Source organism: Gymnogyps californianus, chromosome 17 (genome assembly GCF_018139145.2).
Source record: "Gymnogyps californianus isolate 813 chromosome 17, ASM1813914v2, whole genome shotgun sequence".
Taxonomy (NCBI): Eukaryota; Metazoa; Chordata; class Aves; order Accipitriformes; family Cathartidae; genus Gymnogyps; species Gymnogyps californianus.
The window spans coordinates 7,064,933-7,089,385 of NC_059487.1; the positions used below are offsets into that span (position 1 = coordinate 7,064,933).

The following is a 24,453-nucleotide window of genomic DNA, read 5'->3' on the forward strand; positions in this document are numbered from 1 at the left end:
AAAAAGATAAAAGTGCAAGCTAAGCTACTTAAGTGCAGTAAACGAGCTAAATGTGTTCTCTTCCTCAAAAAGACATGGACTTACTTGAACTAGAACTAATGCACATGGTTAATTTTCCATTTTTGTGGGAAAGCCTTGCTCATGTCTCAAATTCTGATCAAGGTATAAAATGTTACAACCAAAGAATGATTATTTTCACAGACTTTTTGTTCAAACATGTGGCCCAGGCATTTGTATCTTTGCTTTTTTTTTATTGTTATTGTTGTTATTTTTATACTACAACCAAGCTGGTCCATTTTCCAGGAGTTTCCAAGTAATTAAACCCAATTAAAACTATTGAATTCTTTCTTTTGGTGACAACTTCATTATTAACAGCTAACCACAAGGAGGAGATTTAACTTAGAAAGCCCTTGATTGTATACTAATCCGTCTCTCACCTCTGGCTGACACCTGTGGTAGATAAACCCTATAGAATAGGAGTCTGATGAATACTCTTAATTAATACTTTCTTCCTTGTAGAAAAGTAATTATTTGCTCACGGCATAAACAGGTATTTGGCAGGGATTTAAAGAGACTGATTAGTTTTAAATACTAGGGCTTTATTTTGGGGGTTTTTTTTTAAAGCGGGGGGGAAGGTCTGAATCCAAGATCCATGCTCAGAATGACTTTGTCCTAACATTTTGAATGTCGGGTTAATTGGCACATTGCTAAATAGAAGCAGAGTCAGACAACAAGCTGATTTGTTATCCGTCTCAAAGGAGCCAGCTTTGCCCCTTTGCTAATGGCCTGCAAGTCTGAACAGGGTACCTGTAAGGCAGAGACTTGGAATGGGCTTTGGAGCCAGTATTGGAGGCGAGGGTGACTTGCACTTGAGAGATTGCCAGAGATAAGTCTGCTTCTCTCTTCCTTTCAAAATTACAGTGTACAAGAGGGGAGAGCTGGCTGTGGACATGCAGCCAACTGGATTAGTAGTAGCTGCAGGTGTTAACAAATACATGTCTTTTTAATGCATACTCTAGGGCAAGTATAATCAGTTTATGAAAAATCAATCTCAGTGTTTCAGGAGAGCAGTGGTAAGAAGGTTTTAATACAGAGCCATTTGGGAGGATGCTGATGGTGTAGTTTGAAATGTGGCTGAAATGGACATGGGCTTTTGTGTAGGTAATGCCAGTACCTTTAGTAGTGAAGATATGGCAATGCCGGCTTCTGTGTAGGTTAGCTCCTGAAAAAGGACCTAGGGACCTACATAGTGCATGCTGCAACATATTTGCAGCTATTTGTACCCACATTCGATAGGTTAAAGCTAATTTGGGTATGCCTACACTTTCTGCATTCCCTTTGCTTTGCTACAATACATACTAGTCGGAGTTTCACATGGAGTGAGCAGACCTAACTTCCCACTTTAACCTACTGCTGTAATAGGGAAATATTTGTTCTTTGCTCACCTGCAGTTTTTGTGGAAATCATCTTTAAGCAAAGACAGGCTGAAGGTTGTTCAACAAGCTCCTTTTAGCCATCTTCTGTCATCCTTTTACTCAAAATGAGGGGACAAAATGAAAACAAATTAATTTTAGGCAAGGTGTTGTTAGCTTGGAGGACATAATTGAACTCAAATTGTAACTTGAAAAATGCAATTCACTTCAAATGTACAGAACTAGTTCAAGGATTAGGAACAGTGCATACAACTAGCCAACATAAAAGCAACATTCAGAGCAAATGTGTTAGCTCATGCCATTGGGATATGAAAGAAAACGTTCCCCTTGGTGAATGGACACTTTTGTCTTCCTCTGCAGCATGTTGCACAGGCTTCTGTTGCCCATGTTTTCCTCTAGTAGGACTATCTGCTGAAGAGGCAACAAAATTACCCCAAACATTTGATCCAAAATGTTAAAAAAGGGCTTATTTTACTCTTTGTATGTTTTGATCCTTTATTGTTTATGAAGGAGTAGTAGGGAATGGGGGCTTTTTACCTCTCAGTTCCCTCAAGATGAGCACTAAGCAGAAATGGGCAGCTGTGAAACTACTGTTTGTTAAAAGTGGGAGTGAAGGGTGTATTGAGGAGGGGGAATATCAATCTCTCTGAGAATGAATACTTCAAAATGACCACTGCTCCCCTGGTGCTTATTTCCCCCAGCCGATGGGAAGAAGCCTGTTAAAGCTGTGTGTTGGCGGGTCAGCAGTGCCTTGTCTGTCATGTCCGAGCACCAGAGGTTAGCTCTAAAAGTAATTTGTGGGGCTGTTCAGTTTCGACCCTGAAGGAAGGTCCAACAATGGTGCGTGGCGGAGGTGAGGCATATAGGGATACACTGTGGTGCTGGAGGTTTTATTTACAAAAGGAGTTTATTGCCTGTTTTCTATCCCTGCCTCTTATTGTCCTTGTTTGTGAAAGCATGACTCGTAGATTAGCAGAGGGGTAGGACCTCGCTCTTCTAAAGTTACTAAACAAGCACTCGGAGTTGAGTTTTTAGATTAATCTGTTTTCACTGTAAAAAGTGGTTCCTGGAGGAGATTTGATTTCAAGCTGTCTGTGGCCCATTCCTCCTTGGGCTTCATATGCATCAGAAAACATTGGCTAGATCTGTTACCCAGGAATCTTGTTCCCAGGGCTCCAGGGTGCACTTTTCCTAGGGAAGAACATGTGAGCAGGGATCATCGGTATGAATGCGGTAACTTTACGTTGCTCTACTAAACTCATGCTGTTCTAACATAGGCATTAGCAGTCCACCAGGGCATCCCCTGCAGCACAGAGGTATCCTTTAGTGGTACAGGATTTCTGTGCCTAGGAAGAGCTCTCTATCAATATCTTCAGATAAATTTCATAATTCTCTTTCAGATTATGTACACACTGTACAGAGAATTTGGACAACACGTTGATTGATATACCTCTCTCATTTTGGTGCTTTCCTGTCAGTCTGATTTTCCTGTTTATTCATACTTGAATTGAAAGCTGCAGCAACTGTGTCTTTCCTCTGTGTGCGTACAACCTCTAGCACAGTGGGGTTCAAGTCTGGGACTAGTGCTTCTAGATGCTACAGTAATGCAAATAAATAACTGCCAGTGGAACCCTGGCCTAGTGCCTCTAGACACCTATATCATACTTGGGAGTGCTGATTTGCCTTTTAACTTTATCAGCCTCTTCAAGACTTGGAAGCATGCCTTGCTATAGAGGAAATGTCCATACTGTGAAAGCAGTGATGCCAAATCATTTCCTCAAACGACTTCCCCTCTGGGTGGTAAAGTGCATTTTTTTGTTTTATTTTCATTCCATCATATGCTCTATCTCAAGAGAAAGGTTTTTTTTCCTCTCATCTACAGTTTAATTTCCATATTGTTTAGTTTAAGAGAAGGTAACTTCATACACTGTGGAAATGTTTCCTACTCCCCATTAGTGATTAATACAAATAAAGCTCAAGACAAAACTTAGAGGATAAATGACAGATACCAACCAATGAGATTTCCTGAAAGAGTTTTAAATGCTAATGATCCTTGAAATGTATAAAAATAAATTGCTTCATTAAAAACTATTTTACAAAATAATTTCTTCCTAGCAGCATATTTTCTTCAAAACAGTTCCCCCGTGTAACTACACCTGGGTAGTAAAATTTGATTCAGTGCTGTTTGCATGGGGCCACAGTCTGATGCCCTGATTATGCCTGTGTCCCTGTGCCTCGTCAGGGGAGCAGGTTTGGGGCTTAAAATTAGAGACATGTTCAAGGCAAGTCTGTTGAAGTTTACTTTTTGCCCAGAGGAGAAAGTGCCGCCCTTTCTGAGACAGCAACAAGCATGTTTAAACATGAGTGACAGAGCTTTTCTTTAGATGGGCACAATGCTTGTGAGTCACACACATGGCTGAAACCACAGCCATTCTGCTCTAATTAAAGAGAACTACACCAAGAATGCGTAATAATTAGGTTAGTGTGTAATACACCATCCATGTCAACAGCATCTGCCGCAAAGGTTGATTGAAATGTACTCATCCTCCAAACATTGTGCTCCCTGTTAGAGCTCCTCAACTAATTCATTACTGTCCTGTCATACAATAACATGACTCCACAGAAATCTGCAGAAAATTAGAGCAAAGACTACATATAAATCTGCCCTGGTTTAGCATGGCTTGTAACTTTAGTGGAGGAAAACCACCCACATAAACATAAAGATGAGAGATCCCTGTCCTAATGAAGCTGAATTACAAAAAAAAAAGGCTGTTGTGGGAATGCTTTTTTTTTTTTCCAAGTTGTCTGTTGTTTAGTTTGAACAGGCACAATGGTTTTGAGCTATGAGTGTTTATCAAATTAACCACAGATTATTTTTGCTTGTGTTTTTGAAGTATTTAATGAATGAGAAAAAGTTCTGCTGGTGACCCTGTTTGCATCAGTGTGTTTCTATGCTTTTGCTGTGGGTTTAGGAACAAGGTCAGTTGTTTGGGGGCGGGAGGGATGGTTGACTATGCATGAGAGACATGGAAAAGTGACTGAGACTCATTTAATATTGCAGCGCACCAGGCTGGGTACAGCAGGTCACTTGATTGTGTTTCAGGCTAACAGATCCGCAGAGGCTGTATCCAGTGCCCATTGGGCAGCGTTGAAGCAGTAAGCCAAGAGCTGTAGGAGCCCTGTGGCCACCATCCCCTATCCAAGGGGCAGGACCAAATAGATCTGCTGTGCACACGCAGTCAGCTGTTAATGTAGCCCTCCAAGCCAGAAGAAAGGGAAATAGCCCAGCCAAAAGTGTCAGTCACTTCTGCCACGCAGGATTGTCTGTGGGTGGCTTCTCTGGCCAAGCAGTCAGCCCCATCAGCTTGGGCTGATTTTTAAGCTTGCGCTTGCTGACTTGGCAAGGAAATGAAGTGACAGCCCTCTCACAGGCAGTTGTGGTGTCTTGGCTGGGTAGCAAGGGGCAGGGAAAAACATTAATTTTCTAAAACAAATCAACTAAACACACTAAAGTAGAGCTGCAGGTAGTGTAGTCCTTCTCCAGGGGAATTTACTTAAGGTTTTGCTACTGATGTTGGTAGGAGCAGGATCTGGATGTGAGAAAGTTCACACATGTTTAAGAACGTTTTAGAGCTGCTGGCACGTGCATTTTGACATTCTCTTAATCGTTAAAAAAGTGTGTTTTAAAAATGCTGCAGGCAGCCAGAGCTTCTGCATCATGTCCTTTCCTTTTAGGAAACAGTTTGGGACCCTCTCAGGGAAGGGCCAAGTTAGACCCTCACCCGGCTAGGCAGGGGGCTGCTGATACAAGAAAATGGCAGAATGAGCAAACCGTCACAGTCAGCCAGCCCACGCAGACAGGAGCATCGGGTGCATGTCGCCATTTCTAACGCTAGCTAGAATGACAGATGAACCCATCCAGCATTTTAATGTGCTGTGTCTTGTCTTTTTTTTTTTTTTTTTTTTTTTTTTAATCGATGTAGTTATTTGGGTGTAACTGCCATTATGGCTACAGTTTGGGCTCTGCAAGCATGCTTTATACCACTGCAGAGCACGCTCTCTCTGGAGCAGGAATAGTCATACTTGGACAAGCATTTTATCGTGCTGTAATTGGGTTTGCGTGGTAGGATGGGACTGTTTTAACTCTGCTGATGCCGTTAAATAAGTAGGCAGCTTCAGTGGGGATGGAAGAGCTTGGCAGTAGCGTGGCTGCTCTTTCATCTCCTGCCCAGGTGCCTGTGTGCTGCAGAGGACAGTAGATACTGTGTCATGTGCTGGGCTCTGATGTGGGAACAACACATCTGCCTTTCTGTCCTGTTCTGTGCTGATCACCTGACTTAGCATGGCAGTAAAACCTAAGCCAAGTGTGCTGAGACACATGGATCGCACCCTTTAGAGAAAGAGACTCAATTTATGTTTGAGCTCTTGGGTTCTGTTTTCAGATTTTGCTCACCATGTTGCCGTTTGACATTAAAAGAGCATAATGCTGACCTTCTATGGCTGGTTTGAAGAATGAAGTCAGGAAAGGATCGCCGTCTGTGTGCTCTGTTGCTCGTAACTATCCCCTAACCATTCACTAATGTCGCTATTGGAAATCAATTCTTGGTCTAAGCTACTGAAGCAATTCTTATATAGTCTCGGGTGTTTAAAGGTTCTTGTTATATCATCTGAAGTGTGTGGGCTATTATTGGTCAAGGCGAGCCATACACATCCTTCAAAGAACAGAATTTGATTATGTAGGAGAGCAAAAGAAAGGATGGGAAAATCATGTTAAGATACACTTGGGAAATAAAATTAACTTTAATGAACATACCTTCAGAAACAGCAATGTGTAGATCCTATGTTTGCTCTAAGATCTCCCACCGCCCCCCCCCCCCCCCCCCCCCCCCCCAAAAAAAAAAGAAAAAGAAAAAGATGATCCGAGTGAATGGAAAAAAACTGATTTTCCCCTAACAGGACACTACAACGTCTGTGCGGATAGGTCTTATGATGGAAGAGATGATCTTCAACCTTGCAGATACACATCTGTTCTTTAATGACCTGGAGGTATGTAGCTGCTTATTTTATTTAACATCTCTCTCTCTAATCATTTGCATCTGGTCTACAAACTTGTTTTTCTGGCCAAGAAACTTTTGGTTTTGACCCCAAAGAAATGGGCCTTACATGACTTATTGGAAGCATACTTTACTGTGTCCCTTTGACATCTTCATTCTGTTAAGGAATTTTTTTCTAAATACCCAGTAACAATGATGGCTTTTGACAGTTTACTAAATCTAATAATGAGGACATTGCTGCTGCTTCTCCTGAAATTTGCTGTTTAATAATTTTATTAAGCTAAATTAGCATAGATCCTATGGGGCAGGTAGCAATTAGCTATGAGCCAATGCAGACGTTTTAAAAATGGTCTCTGTTCTTGAGGAAGCTCTGTTTGCACACACAGAGCAGAAGGTCTGCTCAAGCTCAGGCACACTGCAGGATGAAACTATGGGAGTTTCAACATAAAAGACCAAGAGGAAGAATCCTTCCTGTTTGTGGCAAGGTTAGATCTGACTATGGCTTTTACGAAGTGAAAATCCTTTTGAATATATGGTAAAATTCAAGCAAAGTGATGCTAGCAGGATTCTGTCACCAGCTGAGAAACAAACAGCTGTACAGCGCTGATGAAAATCTGTTTGCATTTGCAATCAGTAGAAATAGTCTGAATGAGTCATGTGCAAAGTGAGTAAGATGGGGTTTGTGCTGTGGGCACCTTGGAGTCAGAATACTGCTTGGAGGTGTTTGGAGGAAAAAAATCTGGCATCTCTGGGCACGCTGCTGTGGTCTTTTTCTTCACTCGAAAAAGGGAGAATTTGTTTCTGTGCCAGATGAAATGAGAGAACTTTTTCTGTGCCTGATGAGTTCAGTGAGAACTTCTTGGTTCCTTCACTGCTTAATTGCACTGTGGTCCTCTGCATTACAGGAGGTACAGCCTTTCCTGCCACCTCTCTCCTTGCAATCTGAGGTTTCACTTGCTGAGAATTTTCATTTCCTTTTGAAGACAAGTCGTGGGTAGCACCTGAGCTGACAGATTTTTCCTCTTTCAGCTTTTTTTCAGAGGGAGTTGGTGATGAGGGTACGGAAAGTGCAAAGTGAAAAATTCCTTCTCTGAGAAAAAAAAAAAAAAAAAGAGAGCTGCTGGTTGGGAGTCCAGGGCACTATATAAGTAATGATAATATTTAATACGCAACCAGCACTTTCCACCCATCAGATCTCAACGTATGATGCAACAAAGCTCCGTGTCCCGCACAAAGCCACCCTCCAGAAACCCTCTGCCTGTCTAGACTTTTGCAAGAATAGAAGTTGGCAAATAATTTTAAAACAAGTTCTCTCCTTGCTTCACTTACTGCTCTAAAACATGAAATGAAGTAGCAAATTGTCTGGCCTCAGTCAAATTCTGCACATTTATCAGTCAGTAACAGCTTTGGCTGCTAGAAGCAGAGTCCTTAGGTCAGTTTTGTCTGACATGGCCTCCCAAGTTCTTCAGCCACTACAGTAGAGCAAAGTTTTTAAGTAGAAAAAGTTAGTATGTTGTGTTTCGTTTCTTTTGTGGTTTCTAGACGTTAAGGAAGCAAAAGCTAAACAAAATCCCTCAGATATGGGACTCTCTCATTCCAGGAGGACTACGTAACTGAGTAAGAACTAGTCCAGTCAAGAGCTAAAGTTTAGCACTGTGTCTCCAAATAGAAATCAAAACCTTCTGCGAAATACCTGGGCTCCATCTCCACCACAGGAAGAGAGCCAGGTGCTACAGGACACATCTGCTCAGCAAAATATTAAGGGAGGTTGTCTCTAAGTACTTTGGGCTACAAAGATGATAAATAAAAACACTTATGTTACTAGTGCTATTTTGTTGCTGCATGAGAAGAGAAGCAATTTTTGCTGATTTCCTAGGCTATCTTATCAGCTTACCTGCTTTTACTAAAAAATTGAGAAACACAAAGTGGGCAGCTGAATGAGTGAGTCAGTATAGCCTTAATGGACTTGCAGAGGGTGTAAAGGGACATAGGCACCTAAAGGTGAGAGCAACTTGCTGCTGGACCTGCATGGCTCAAAACCGTGAAAAACCTTTAAAACTTTTGAAAACAAGTAGTGTTCCAGCTAGGCAGAGCAGAAACAAGCAAAGAGAGAGCATTGTGAGACAATTTTATCTTAGGTCCAGCACTAAGATAAAAACGTTAAGCATTCTAAATGATGGTGCGTGGCCCAGGTAGCTGGAAAGAGAAGAGAATTTTCTACTGAAAAATGTCAGTTTTTCCTTTTCACACATGCTTGATAAATGAAACAAACCAAAGTTGGGGTTTTTTTTCCAAACCAAAACCAAACCAAGGTGCTTTGGGCTTAGCTGAGCCTTTTCAAAGAAAAAAAAATGAGGGATGAGGCAGAATTCAAGAGGAGTAAATGTTCTTTACAAAATTTCACTTTCCAAAAAAAGCCATTTCAGTTTGGAAGAATTTGGAACAACAGTGTCATCCATCTCTGTTAACCACCGTACTCCTTCATTTAGGGTGATAAATAAAAGTCAAGTTTGAGTATTCACAAAGTGATATCTAAGGATCCTACCTCACCAAGTGCTAGGCTTAAAAAAAATGCAGTGAATGATACTCTTAAAAAAGAAAAAAGAAATCGGTAAAAAACAAGCACAGAAGACGATTCAGTTTTAGACCCACAGACGTTACCATATACATTAGCACCATCATGTGGTGTAACACTGGCCTGTGCAAGACAAAATAAGCTGAAACAGCACAGGGCTGAAACTATTTCTGACCATCTTCTGTGTTGGGGCAGGGTGAAAGAAGCTGTAACTGAGAAAGCAGTAGGATAGTTGCCCCATTCGAGACCAAAGCAAGAGTACTCTTACTAGATAATGCTAAACATAGCAAAGCTTTTCTCTGGCACAAATCCAGAGCCAAGTTCAGGCATTTGGGGGGCCCAGCAGACTGAACCAGCCAGAGCATGGCTGGCCTCGGTCCTGACCGTGGTAGCAGGTGGAGAAGTGGAGGAAATATCGCCCATCCTCGCCGGAGAGGCAGATTGGACAAGGAGATCAGTTATTACCTTGCTTTAGCACAGGGGAATGGTTTATTTTGCTGGCTGCAGTTCTCAGTGCTGTGCAGAGCAGAAGGTGCTGCCAGGGTGTAACCCTTCTGAAGCATTCCAGAAAGTGCTTGATGAGGATGAAACATTTGTCCATAGATACAGCAAGGTTTGCACAGCCCTTGGTAGCATTTGTGTGATCCTCCTTAGTCTGATGAGGATGTGATTTCACATTGTAGCAAAAAACTGGCTTCAAAGTCTGAATGAGGAGCCTGAACTGGAATACCCCCTTTTTTCTATCAAAAAATGATACTGAGACTCTCGTTAGCCAGGGCTTTATCTGTTTTCAGGATTTACCCAGAAAGGGTTCAGGCAACTGTTTCCTGGATGCATTGTCTGGATACGTTTTTTCCTGCTATGCTCTGGAGTGGGAATCTTGGATGTCAGAAAAGGCAAACCAGCAGATCCATTCAGATAACCTGCTTCAACCCATCCTCTCTTAGTGCTGCAGCCTAGTAAGGGGGCAATTTCCCATTCGATTCACCCTAGACCTCAGGCTGGTTGTATGGAAGGAGGCTGATCACTGGTCCCCAGGGCAGGTGGGTGACTGGAGAAGCCTTAGACCTAGACTCCTGCCAGACAGGTTTGGTCTTTTTACAGAAGGGGATTCTCTGTCAGCAAGTTAACTCTTAAGTTGTACAACTTAGAAGCTAGAAGTTTTTTCCAGCTGATTCAGGGCAGGGGGGAGGTCGATGCTTGTTGAAGCAGAGCTTAGTGGTGTGCCTGCCCCGTAGCAAAGAATCAAGGCACCAAGCCTTGACAAGGGCAGCCAGCATGTTGCACTTCCAGGGCATGCAGTGACACAAGCATTGTCCCATTCTGGAGGTTGTTAGCAACATAACCCAGGCAAGCAAGGCCTATGTTTGCTGAGCCCCATGTTGAAATCATACAAGCGTGGTTTTGCCACACTAATTCATCCACTCATGTAGCACGTGCCTGTTGACCACGTCATCTCTGCTTGCAGTTGCAACAGTACAGACGGATTAAATCCCTATGGTCTGCAAGTACAGGCCATACAAGGTGTTGTGTACAAAGGGCTCTAATCACACTGCAGAGTACATCAGCAAATATTCACTGGAAAGGAGGTATTCTCATTCTCTGCCCCTTTCGGGAAATTGAGGAGAAAAGGAGTTGCCCAAGGTTACAGAACACAGTGAAGTTAAAATAAGAACTCTGGGCTTTCCAGGGTTGTGCTTTTTCTGCTGGATTCCTTTTGTTCACAGTGCAATGCTGGCTAAAGAATAGTACCTTCCACCCCCAGTCCCTCTGGAGATATTATTGTCTAGCACTCTGGAAAACAGGTATTAAGTACAGGAGGACTGACAAGGGGATGAGGAATTAACAAACAAGGGGATTAGTATGTTTACCAGTTACTGCCTTTCAGAGCCATCCCTGGAGGTTTTGTGTTCTGGGAACTGCTAACCCCCTGCCTAATGAGGGATGCAAGCTCGACTGATCAATGAATCCACGAGATGTTTAAAAATCTCTAACACGGTCCTGATACACAAATAGACAACCTGTGCGTTTGTAAGTTGTTTTCATATGTGCACGAGGCATACCTTGAGAATATTCAGAGGGAGTGTAAGTGATAACAGAAGGAGCTTCTCCGTGTGTCCTCAGGAACAGCTTGTATTTCACAGGGAGGCAGCAGAGGCTATCTCCAAGCCTGCAGTACCATTTCAAAGCTGCATTAACTCAGGCTGCTTTACATGTGGGTCCAAGGGTCTGGTCCCACCTGGAGGCAGGCTGTGTAGCACAGACTGACCTAGAGATACCACAACAGTAAAAACAGTTCAGTTCCCAGAGTTGTGAGGGTTGACTGAGGTCTTACATGTTTGACTTAGTTACAGGCTGTACGTGCCACACATCATAGACCTCTGAGATCCTAGAGTATCATTTTAAAAAGTCAGCAGATGTGAAAACTGGGATATGTCCCCATTGCAGACTTCCATTCGAACAATCTGGACATTCTTTTCAGAAGCCCAAATATCCTGCCTTGATTCCCTACTCACTAAGATTTCAAGGAAATTCTGCAAGAATGAAAAATTAGTCTCGTAACCAAGTAGTAAAACATGGTCCACATTCTTGCTTTAACCAGCTTCCCTGTGTTTCACCCAGTAACATGATAGGCTCAGCCGGCGGACTATGAGGTAGCGTCTCACCAAGTGTCATGGTATTTTATTAAGTTAGAAATGTGATAGCTACTGTTGTCACACTTCAGTGTACAGAACAATTCATTCACAAATGAGAAAAACAGATCCCTCCACAAATACCTTTCCCCTGACTTAATGCCCTGCATCGTACAACTGGAGTGGGCTGCATCAATATTATCCCAGCATGGCTCACAACAGCTATTGGGAAGGGGGCTTAAAAAATGGTGGGGCTGGAGGAGAGAGAGAGAAAGGTGCCAGCAGAGATCTGCTATTCAGCTGCTTGGCTCCAATTTTATACAGAAATATACACCCCAGTGATAGGTTGATAAGAGGACTGATAAGACAAGAACAAGACAAAATTGTGCGTCTTTTTGAGAATTACCTAAATTAAATGATGCAGAAAATCTCATGATTATGGACAAGAACTATCTGTGACATTTTGCCATTGATAGCAAGTTTGGTTACTTGTTTGGGGATTATTTTTTTTTTGAAAGGGGCTAGTTTAAAGTAATTCGTAAAACTCATAATTGTGTAAGGAAGGTAAGACAAATTCTGTGGTTTACAGAATACTGAAGTGGTGAAGAATAACTGTACCTTGGTTAGGTTCTGACTTCGGAGTCCTGTTGTACCAAGTGCTTTTACCTCTGTTGAAAAATCAACCAGAACAAAAGATACTGTCTGTCAGGTTGAAGGCTTTCTGTTTTGTTCTTACCTGTAAGGGTCATGGAGAAAGGAGATTTAAGGTGGTGGGAGAAGCTTCCTGATTTTTCTTTCTAATCTTAATGCTAAGACTAGGAAAGAAACCAAAGAAATAACATTTCTCAAATTTTTGAGGCAGGGCATCCACCATTAAAACAATGAAGAATTCTGGAAGATAGGATCTAGAGTACATACTTCATGCAGGCTGAGCTCCAAGTATATATTCTGGTTAAACTTCCTGTGCATAGATTTCCTCATTACTGACACACATTACTCCTTAACTCTGTCTGTGTCTGGGGCTATAAAAGGGTGCCAGCTTCAGTGCTTCAGCCCAGCTTCTTGCATATCAAAGGAAGCTCAGCCCCCTCAGAACAAACCGGGAAAACATCGGCAGGCAGGACAGGCGTCTCTGGAAATTTCTTTGGGACAGATCTCCCCTTGTGATTATGTGGGCAAACACCTCCTGTCCAAAGCAGTATTCTCACAGGGGGAAAGGCTGCCAGATCTCTGCCTTATCATGCGTACAAAGTTTAAAAAACACAGTTTTCCTGGCTAAAACACAAGCATCTCTCTCCCTCCTGTCTGCATAAGAAGGAGTTTCACTTAGTGTATTATTCAAGAGCTGTTGTGCTCTTAGATAACAGCAGATCTCTCTCTCTCTCTCGCACACACATACACTCTGTCTATTCATATTTTGCGCAAGTGCTATTTGATACTTGTTCCTAAAAATTAACTGGCTAGGCTATGCCAGACAATACTAGCAATATGTAAGATTTTATCTCCTTAATATTACCCTTAAAGTAATTTTTCATTACATTCTTTCAAAATTTTTTTCAAAGCATTTACTTACTGCTGGTTTTTTTTTTTTTCATACGCTTCTCAGGACTGTGACCAGATCCACATAGATGATGTATCATCAGATGATAATGGTCAAGATCTAAGGTATGGGATCTCCAGGCTGGGAGCTGCAGGTCAGGTAGTCCCCAGCTGTTTGAAAATAGCAGGGGGCTGGTTAGTGATGTAAAAGAACATTCTCAGCCATGCGCCCTCTCCCCTCCCTGGCTCCATGCTGTCTGCATTTATTAAGCACACAGAAGCACAGAGTCCCCTTTCTCACATTAATATGCCTGTCCCTACTGTCAAGCCCTGACTATAGTGAACTTTGAACCATTCTGGGAAATATATCTAAAATTAGGTTGAACTCCAATCAGACTACACTAGTTTCTGATGTGATTTGGCCAGCCAGTTGGCACAGGTGTGGCCAAAACGCTTCAAAACCAGATTGAAAGGTTTCCCACTGCCCCATCTGTGATGAATGGGCTTAGTAGTGAGGATTGTGGACCTTGCCATGCGAGAGCTTTGCTGTCACTGGTAGAAACTTGTACCAAACATTATTATTATCTGTATAAGTTAGATCATCATGTACATAAAAACTACTTCTGTACAATTACATTTCCCAAAGTGTTGCCTGCAGAGTTATGGTAATTGGCACAAGAATGAAATGTGCAGAGCTTATATAGAGCTGTATCATTTGTGTTTTTTGTGGCTGGTTATTTTGAGAAATTGGTGCAGAAACAGCACAGAAACAATGAAGTGTTTTAGGGAAGAGACTTTTCCTTCTGCAGAGAACGCTTGAAAGACTTTTTACTGTAACTGAAATGCTAGTTTGTGCTTTGCAATGCGCTGAAATGGCACATGTATATTTAGGTCCTTTGGCTCCAGTGGCCTGTAAGCAGGTGAGTCTGGATACTTTTTCAGGCATTGATTAAAACGTTAATTCGGGTTTTATCTCAATCAATGCACTTACTTTGAGTGAACAAAAAAATCCATATGCTAACAGCGTATCTTGAATCCTGTGAAAAGCCCCTGCCTGAGTCATTTCAGTTGTTTCAAAAATACTTCTCAGCTGCTCGTGGCTTGTCTATGTGGGAAATGAAGCTGAGCTGACATGTTAAGCATGTTAAACTCCTATCTGGATGCTCTAATACAGAAATAAAGAGGCATCAGGGCTTTCTAGAAGGGAAATTACTGTGCAGTAAATCAGGATGTGAATATACAAGCACTGGCTACTCCTCCAGTCAGGTGTCAGAAGCACTATAAGCTGAGCTAACTTCAAGCTGCAGCTGAGAAGGGTAGGTCTGTGTTGCTGAGCCTTTCTGTCCCTTCCCTTGCTCTGATTCAAGCTGAGTTTGTCCAAATTTGCTGGGTCTGTGACCTGATCCAGCCAGCGGTGCCCCATGAACTGTGGCTGCCCTTTTCCATCCCAGCTCAGTCTGAGACGTGCTCAAACCGTGAAACCCATCCTGATGCTGTCATCTGGCAAACATTTTAAGATGACATGAGCTGGTACTGCCTCTTTGCGTGCCCTCCCTCCCCCAAACCAGGGAACTGATCCAGCTGAAAAGCAACTTTTTTTTTTTTTTTTTTTAAGCTGTATTATCTTTTAACTGGAACAGTTCCCTGATCTGATTCACCTCAGTGCTGAAGAAATGTTTGTGCTGCTATGTAGAAAGGGACATCGAGGAGGGCTGAAGACAGGAACAAATGCCTGGCAGAAGGCAGAATTGCTTCCTTCAGAGAAGCTGCCTGTTTAAGGTGTTTGTGGAACTGTCACTGGCCCCCAGTTCATTGTGGTCATTACTCTAGAGTTGCTTTGAAATACTCAGTTTAAAAAAAAAACCAACCAGCTTTACATGTTGCAGGCAGTTAAGGCTCTTTTAGTTAATTTCTTAATTTTTTTTTCTTGATCTAATGTGCATTCAGAGCCTGTTTAGCAATATAGCCAAGCAGTCAGAAAGGTAACACCAGAATTTTCTCCTTTAGGATTTGAGTATTTCTGCAGTTACCTTAGCAGCCTGGACGAGGGGCAGGTGAGGAATTTCAGTGACCTGAGGACAGTCAGACTTTTTGTAGTCCAGAGAACCTCAGAATTGGCAGGTAGTGCTAAGTAACCTGTGTTGTGTTTGTAGTAAGAACTTTTTTTAAATCTGTGCTAGTAACTGTGCTAGAGATGGACTCCAGTTCTGTACAGCATGTCCTGCGTATATCTCTGCTGCCACTTGTCTCCACATTTCTTTTCAATTGTTTCCACTCCCTGCTGGCACTGTATAGACCGGAATTAAACTGACCTCTCCCCTTCGCTCCTCTCTTTCCCAGCACATATAACTTCTCTGCGGATGGCTTTCACAGTTCAACTGCCAGTGCAAATCTATGTCTGGGCTCGGGTGTTCATGGGGGAGTTGACTGGATGAGGAAATTAGCATTCCGCTACCGTCGGGTGAAAGAGATGTACAACACCTACAAAAACAATGTAGGGGGTAAGTGTCTATGGCCAGGCCACAAGCATGCCTTTCATCTTCCAAAATACTTCTGACCCTGCTAGGGACATCTATAGAGGAGGTGTAGAGAGCATCGTGATAGGAATACTTCACAGTGAGCTGAGCAGGTGTTTCAGCAGTCATCCTTAAATAAGTTTCTGTACAGGATTTGCAGGAGATATGCTAAAATACCTGGTTTAGTGGCTTGACAAGGACTCAAGTCTGAGTGTGGGGCTTTATTTTGTAATTTCTTTGGCAGGAAAGCAACCTTCTCCAATTTTCCAAAATGTTTAGTAAGCAAGCAAACAGTTCAAAACTAAATACGCTTTTTTTCCCCCAGAACATATGGCTGATCTCTGTCTGAAGGCATTCTTTTATCATAGCTACTTGTTTTTAACTCCCCCAAAACAATACCACCAGATATCAGGATGCCCTGGGTTCCTTCATCTCAGCTAGTTCCAGTAGGCTCCTCTGCTTCTCTTTTAGAACATCAGTGCCAGGTCTCTGACTAGAAGGAGAAAGAAACAAAACTCAGAGTATCACCACAGCCTTTTTTTTGGTTGGAGGAATAGCTTACCTGCATGTACTGGAAATGGTGCATAGCTTTTCAGGAGAAACAAAACCATCCTGGCTTCAGATGTCTCTCAGCTCAGGCCACTACCCCGCTATACACGGCTCTTTCGTCCTCTTGCTCACTTCCCATGCAAGCTGTATCCTAAGTCCAAGAAAGGTGTTTTAACAAGGTCCCGCAGCGTGCGGGTGGCTGATACCATTCCACCAGAGAGGAAGGAAGCTGAGCTGCAGTAGCACAGGAGTGTGCTGCAGTCGGGCCTCACGTACCTCGAGGGAGAGCCTCGGAGTGACGTGGCAGTGGGCAAAGGGAAGCAGCCTGCACCAAGGCCAAGAGAAGGGCAGTGGGAGAGAGAGGGTTCAGAACACAGACAGGAGCCCTTTGGCATTCTACGTACAAAGCCATGCAACTTGCTTTCTGTGCTTCTGCAAAGATGCTTTCCCTGCTTACAGGTTTAATAGGAGCTCCTAAGAGGGAAACCTGGCTGCAGTTAAGAGCAGAACTTGAAGCGCTGACTGATCTCTGGCTCACACATGCTCTGAAGGCGCTGAATTTGATACATTCCCGGTAAGAACAGCTTAAAGAATTGCCTACAGGCTTGATCCAGGATCTCCTTTGCTTCCCTTTTTCCCCCCCCCCCGAACAAATCGAGACACATTTATAGGACTTTGCTGGCCAAACGTGTGGGAGGCCAGTCTGCACACGTTTGCCAGACTTGAATTATCAAGGGTTGGAGTGAGCTTGAGATGATGAACTGAGCAAAAGAAAAACCAGTCCTTTTTCTTGCCTCTCCTTGGCTACCTCATCTGTGGCACACTTTTCATGTGAGCAGATTTACAAAAGAGTAGGAAAGGGAGAAAAGGGCCCTTCTGTCCCTGAACATGTTCACTCAAAGAACCCAGCACGGACATTACTATATGGTGTTTAAATTCCTGCAAGATAGATCCTGGCATGCATGCAGTAAGGCTGCATCACTGCTGCTAGTTTTATGTTTTTTTCATTCTACTAAGTTGATAAAAAGACATTACCAGTACTCACATTATCTGTCTCTAGCTGCATAATCTTCCAATGGCTTGGGAACTTACAGTTGCAAGAAAGGCTTGCTTCTACCATCTTTCAGTCTAGAGTAAAAGAGAGAAACACAGATTGCCACATCTACTAACTTTTGTTTTCTAGGCCTAACTGTGTGAATGTATTGGTCACCACAACTCAGCTTATACCAGCTCTTGCTAAAGTGCTCCTCTATGGACTGGGCACCGTCTTCCCCATTGAAAACATTTACAGTGCAACAAAAACAGGTAAGAGCAAACTAACTTAGGCCTCACAAAGACAGACTGAAGTTTTGTCCCTAAGTCAGGCACATCCATCCAACCTCATTGCAACAAGCAATGTATGAGGTTTATTTTTTAGCTCCGTGTTTACGCATCTCTAATTCACATCCTGACTGCTCACACTTACGCTAGTACAGACTGGAAAGAAAAAAAAAAAAAAATCAATCAAAGTCTTCCCAAGTGTCTCCATGGGGGAGTAAGCCTGAAAAATACCCACTCTATGGAGCATCTACTCCATGTGGCATGTTCAGCTGCACCGAGCTAGGAAGTGTGCTGAATGAGCTTTATGAAGCTGTGTGAGTAACACATACTGGTAGGGTTGGCTTGGGGCTTTTTTTGTGTTCTGTTCTTTCTGGTATAAGTGTTTGAACCTCTGAGGTTTGTATTTTCATGTTTTTACTGCAATCAGAATGAACAGAAGAGGGCTCTTGAAACTGAATACCGTGAATGTCACATCAGTCTACCAACTGCTGGTCTAAGCAGTGCATCAGTCACAAAGCTTACAGAAAACTGGCAGCACTTCGAAGTCCTTGGCTGATAAAGAAAATGCTAGTAACTGTCATGAGATGGAGAGACTCCATCTCAGATGAAGATTCAGTTCGGGCCTAATTTCAAAAGAAAAGGAGGAATGTAGCAGCAAGTTCAATTAGGTCCCAACTCCAGTTCCAGTACCTGAATGTTAGCCCCACCTGCTGTATGTGTCCAGATAAAAAAACATGTCTTCTCTTTTGTTGTTTAGGGAAAGAGAGCTGTTTTGAAAGAATAATGCAAAGGTTCGGAAGGAAAGCCGTGTACATTGTAATAGGAGATGGTGTTGAAGAGGAACAGGGAGCAAAAAAGGTACAGTTTGTGGATGCCATGCTGGATTCTTCCAAGTTTTCATTTCAATGACCCTTTCTTTACTTAAGCCTTTAATGAAGCTCCCTCCATTTGAAGCAGTTTACAATTGGTCTCATTTCTTAGTATGCAAAATACTCAACAACCTTGTGAGACATTTCGTACTGTAAATCGCCCCACCTTGGCAGCTAGTGCAATTTTTCAGGTAGTTGCTGTGTCACATGTTCCAGGAATCATTCTTGCTTAATAAAGATGGCTTTAAACACATGAAAAGGAAAACTCCAGTGTGTGATCTCAGATAAGCAAGCAGGGTGAATTTCTGATCTACACATGTTGCTGTTGTAAATTCCAATTTATTGGAATTAGTTTTGAATTACTTATTAGAATATGCATATATACATACATGTATTTATATTTATGACTCATTGAGATCATAGGGTGTAATGTCATTAGAGCGAATACCAAAGGGACTAGTACTGAGTTGCTGCCTTTATCAATGGTTTATGGATCAATGTGATTAATTTCACAAGCAAAATGAAATTGGGAAGATGTACAAAGCAGAACAGAAACGGTGAAAGCAGTATGGTCAGGAATAACAAGCCTCGGTAGTATTTCATGCTCACTGCATAGATGTGGCCCACTGCCATAGGTAGCCTTAGAAAGAATTAAATGGACTAACCTGTGCATCCAGTTGAGTCCTCCAGTCATTAGTATCCGCAGTCCACCGATTGGGAAATGAGAACTGGAATTTTAGGGACCAGTTGAAGCTTCTTTGTTTTGGGTAGACTGTAAGAGGAGAGAAGCTGGAACCCCAGAGCTTGGAAGAGATAAAAGCAAAATTTGAGAAGACAAAAGCTCACGTTCTGCTTACAGCGATTGAGGGGGGGCTGGGGGGTGGAGGGGCAGCTAGAGATACAGCAAGGAATACCTTGTGCCATATGCGTGGGATATCAGTGCAGGAGTGGTAGAAACATGGAGAGCAACAACCAAAGACCTGAAGGAAAGCAGTCGGGTACGTCAGCTGAATTGTACGACATGAGAATCGGACAGCCTAAAGCTTCCTAAACTTTAGAACAGAAACCTGCCTGGAATCTCCATTTATTCGGCTTTACAGGGACAGGAATACAGTTTGTTAATGGCAAGCATTATTTGCAAGATGTCTTTGTGCATCCTGGGTCTTGTGCTCCTGATGTGACTGCAGAAATATGATTGAGCTGCATTTGCTTCAGGAGCATTGCACATGAGTTGAGATGCAGGAACTGACTGCATGAGTCCCATCTTCAGCAAACTAGTTAAGTTTTAATAGGCACACAGATGACTGGTGTAGCTCAGGTGATGTACAGAATACTACATTTACATCACAGGAACTCAGCTATACAGCTGAACCTTATGCTGGAGGACTTGATATCTCATTCTGAATGAAGATTCTATAAAGGCTTTCCAAGCGAATTTGAGCTCATTGGGTGCACAAGCCCAGAAACAAAGGGATCCCAGCAAATAAGGTGATGGGCACATGTTCTGTCCCCAGAATTGTATCTCAAGTCATCTTCAAAGCAGCAGAAACCCTCTTTTTTAATAGTGTATTTCCCCTGGCCAATGGCAGCAACAATACCCACACCCACCTTAGAAAACTAGCTAAATCTGCAGATGGTTCTCTAGTTCATGAAGGGTTAAGGAGTTGTCAGAGAAAAGTCCAAAATGCATGACTGGGAATGAAGTGATAATAGTCTGCTGCTTTTGACAGCCCAGTGCCATACTTCAAAGGTAGTGGGTCAGTGAACATGACGGCATCAAAGGCTGCAACGGCTCTCTGGCTCTATGAAGAAGTGGGAAGGTTCAGCAATCTTCTATGCCAGGATTTCAAGAGCCCTCTTGCTTGTGTCTCCTGGCCTAAGCAGCTCTCCCATTAGTAGAGCACATTCTTTGCTGGGCTGTTGCCTCCTTTGATTGATGACAATCATTAGTCAAGGCTTCTACACACCTGAGCTTTATACAAAAAAAAAAGGGGGGGGGGGACGGGGGGGACAGGCAGAGAGCCTTTCACTGTTTTGCCGACAGCAGTGATAGTATCTCCATTTTAGTGGGTCATTTTTCTTCACCTGTCTGATGAGTGATAAATCTGTAAATGCTGAACAACAGGAGTGGCTGGGAGGCCCAGTTTCCTTCTCGTTTAAGAAAGAAAAATAGATAATTTAACGGAAGGGGTTTAATAACAACCAGGGGAGGGGGAGGGAGAAGGAAATAACTTTTCCCCTTAAAGTGAAATTGCAGAGCAATGGATTCCAGTCGCTTCAGATGTCTGTGTTTGCTTGCTGTCTCTACACACACTGATAAATAGCTTGAAGGAAACATTTGTTTACTGATAGGCAGCATACCAGAGGGAAGCTTGAGTTGTATTTAAACATTAGAGGAGTGTAAATAGACACTCTGTAAAATAAACATCTGGAACCACTGGAGTTTCTTTTACGCAGGTAGGTACACTTGGAAAAGGAACATCTCCCTGCATTAGAATCATCTGTCTAGAAAGTATATATTCTCTAAAGCTTTGTCTAAGCTACTTATCCAGAAGCAGTATGTTTACAGTTGAATTATTTACAGTGATAAAATACTCAGAAATTTTATTCCCATGCTGGAAGGGGAGTAAGCTCTGTCAGTTAAGGCTTTCTATATGTTTGTTACTGCATCCTTATCACTGACTGTACAAAGACCAGTGTTTTGGGAGGAAGCTAAGAAAATCACACTCCCAAATGTTGTTATAAAAGCTAAGTGCAGAAATGAGCTATGTCTTTGATCTAAGGTAAAACTGCTTTAACTGTTTTGGAGAAGAAACAAACCCAGCTCAAACCCCAGGCTCCCCAGCACATACCAAGAAAAGTTGTATTTCACATCTAAAAGCAAGTTCTAATTATTTTGCGGTTATCTCTTTGCAAGCAACCACAGGGGTCGTAGCTATTGCTAAGGATTGCAGAACTATGTTGTTACAATGGTGCTTTCAGAGTACTGTTTGTACCTTGCCAGATGACGGTTTCCATCTCGGTCCCCCCACGTAATTGAGCTGCACTTGTTTCACAGCACTTAAAAAGTTGATACTTCGTCCTCTTTCAGATGCAAGTCTTATTTTCCTAGAGTATATTCACAATTTTCAAGAGATTGATCAGGATATTATAAAGAAGATGTAGCAGGTCACAGGTAGTTGACCTTTCCAGATTTTGTCCAGATGCTAAGGTTTCAAGTGGAACTGGCTGGTTAGAACTTGGACATGTGTATACATGATTTCAGATTTATCACAGTAAATATAAACTGAAAAACAGGGAGGCTGGAGAAGAATATAAGGTAGTCTCTCAAAAACAGGAATTGGGAAAGTTTTTTGGGGTCAGGCTGTCTTACAAGCCTGTCGCACCTTTCTCTGAGGCAGCAGTGTTCCACTAAATGAATAAGTGATCTGAGCAATGACACCAGTTCCTACATTTACAGAAAATGCAGTCTGACCTACTGTTCCAGTTAACTTGGAAAGGGAATGGTTAGGAAGCATTTTGACTCTGTCTGGTATTTTATTCTTCTCTTTACATTTTTATAAATTTTAATAACTGCCTTTTATGATGTATATCATTTACTTGTCTGTGAAGCACTGACAACAGCTTTCACTAGTGCTGTTTGCCTAAAATTGTTTTGAGAAGTATTGCAATTCTAGAAACATTCCTAATTCATCCATGGAAAAAAAAATGGGAGAGTAAAGTTCAGTAGCTAGTACATTCAGAAAGTCAGCCCGCATCCTCCATCACCTCTGAAGCAGGACGCTCCTAAATTGTGGAGGATCTGTCTTCCTCTCTGCATAGGAGAAGCATATCAGCAAATAGACACTTCCCACTCCCTTCCTTCCTTCCTCTCTAAGATGAGCCTCCTTGCCTGTGACACCGTGACAATCTGGTGGCCCGAGTACAAAGCTCTGTTCCTGAGGGTGCAAACTAAGAAAGTTGTTTTGATCTCAGTATTAAACAAAAACCAAAAAATACCCTCTTTTGGTTTCACTCTAGCACAACATGCCATTCTGGAGAATCTCTTGTCACGCTGACCTGGAAGCTCTTCGGCACGCCTTGGAACTTGAATATTTGTAGCAGACCCCAACATCTTAGCACTGTGAGGGCTTCACTCAAACTATTACATCGGTTCCACCTATTCCTCAACATTTTCTTAGTAAAAAAATCCCACAGCAACTGCAGTTTTTCTTTTTTTTGAAGGAGAACCCTTTCAATGGAAGCCTTTAAGAACTTGCAGCCAAAGAACATTGTATCAAGTCCTTCTTCCTTTGGACAGAGGAAAAGCCTTCAGATAACTCGCTGGGGATCCTGCAGTTATATGGTTAAGCCGGATGCATAGAGCTGTAACTGCCTTTTTGCCATCAACGACAAACACTAGAAGTCTTGGGTCTACTTGTCAGTTTTCTTGCTTTTGAAAGGGAAGAGGACATAGTAAGGAGTCTCTGCACAGTACATCACATGGGACCTTCTGAAAATAAGAGTGAAACTGTTGGGTTTTTTCTTTTGTATTTTTTTAATTTATGAACTAATCTCATTACTCTGGTATTAAGCTCTGTACCTGTGTTTTTAATCTGGCTTTTTGGGGTGGGTGGGTGGGCAAAGTCTTACCATTCTAAATTAATAGTTCATTTCTCCAGAACAAACTCTGGGGAAAATCATATTGTGTACATTAATAATAAGGACACATGGTACTGTTGGTAAGAACTATAGCTGTGTTTTTAAATCTTACATAGATGGTATGTGGACTGTGCATGTGTCTACACGGTGCCTTATGCTGCCATCTTGGTTTTGGGGGTTGGGGAAAAAGTACCTTGTGATGAGTGAAAGGCATTAAATAAAAACATGTTTACATTTTGGGGGACTAGATTACCTGCCTTCTGTTCTCTCCAGCCACTCTTGGATCTAGAGGTATATGTAGAATACATACTGCCCGTTTCAAGGTGGGGTTAGGCTAGAAGGACTCTGAACAGAGCCCCTCGGGTGCAAAATGGAGTCTGTAGCCAGCTGTTCTGTCTGTTGGTGGGGCAGAGACTGAAGACAGCGACTGTGTCCACTGGGAGAGAACGTGGGCGCTCAGCAAATCTAACTTGTCCTGCAAAGGAAGATAAAGGGCAAGCAAATACTGCAGTTGTGCGTATTTATTTTTATGTAAATAAAAGCATCTACAGGTAAGCTTCAGCATTAGGATTTCTGCTGAGCTGGCCTGTTAATTCTTGCTGTCAAAATATTTCAATTCTCTGGGCCTGGATGAATCTAATTCACTTTCAAAACTGCTCATTCTTGCTTGCTGTGGCACCAAATAACCTCAGAAGGATCAGAGCCTCACTGGAACCAGGTGTTAGAGAGATGCAGCAAGTAATACCATCCTCTTATCTATCATCATGTGTGAATCAAGATCAAATAAGTAAGGGTTACACAAGTTGCAAGTGTGACACAAGTGCTACACAAGCCTGAGTGATACTCCTAACATCTAAAAACATTAACCTCAGGAAACAGATTCGCTGCTAGATCTGAGGGAGGATTTTCTGCCAGACTAAAACAGAAAATCTGATCTCAAAATAATCTGATCTCAGTCTTTGGCTCAAAAGGTAGCAGCCATGCGGCAGCTGTAAAACATGTTAGCTATACTTGTCGACAGCAGGCATGAACAAAACATCCTTTAAGTACATGCTTTGGAGGCATTTGCAAAGAGCTGCTCTCTGGGCTGAGTACAACACAAAACAAAATAAAATGCGATTTTTCTAGCAGAGGTGTTGCTTATCTCAGGGCCTGCTGAGAAGCAAGTCTGGCAGAATTTTTCCCTCAAGGTTTTCCAGCTGTAAGGCTGCCACAAATAGGAAGTTTTATCGCAAGTCAAGGAAATCAAACTCAATGCAGAATTGACTGATGCTTGCAAGATAAGCACACCTGTAAATAAAACCTTTGAAAGAGGAACAAATGC

The 24,453-nt window shown here is 42.4% G+C and overlaps 1 protein-coding gene across 3 annotated transcripts in view; it reads left to right on the plus strand.

Moving 5' to 3' along the window:
- Window positions 1–23,082, plus strand: part of EYA2 (EYA transcriptional coactivator and phosphatase 2) — a 102,271-nt gene extending 79,189 nt beyond the window's left edge. For 2 of the 3 annotated variants that reach the window (XM_050907118.1, XM_050907119.1), the window contains 7 exons: window positions 6,390–6,479; window positions 13,302–13,360; window positions 15,575–15,735; window positions 16,759–16,873; window positions 17,483–17,604; window positions 18,377–18,477; window positions 22,509–23,082. In XM_050907118.1, coding sequence (XP_050763075.1) covers window positions 6,390–6,479; window positions 13,302–13,360; window positions 15,575–15,735; window positions 16,759–16,873; window positions 17,483–17,604; window positions 18,377–18,477; window positions 22,509–22,589 — 729 coding nt within the window. In that variant the 3' untranslated portion in view covers window positions 22,590–23,082. The remainder of the gene's footprint in view (window positions 1–6,389; window positions 6,480–13,301; window positions 13,361–15,574; window positions 15,736–16,758; window positions 16,874–17,482; window positions 17,605–18,376; window positions 18,478–22,508) is intronic. The other variant, XM_050907121.1, reaches the window with a different exon arrangement.
- Window positions 23,083–24,453: the final 1,371 nt, after the last annotated feature.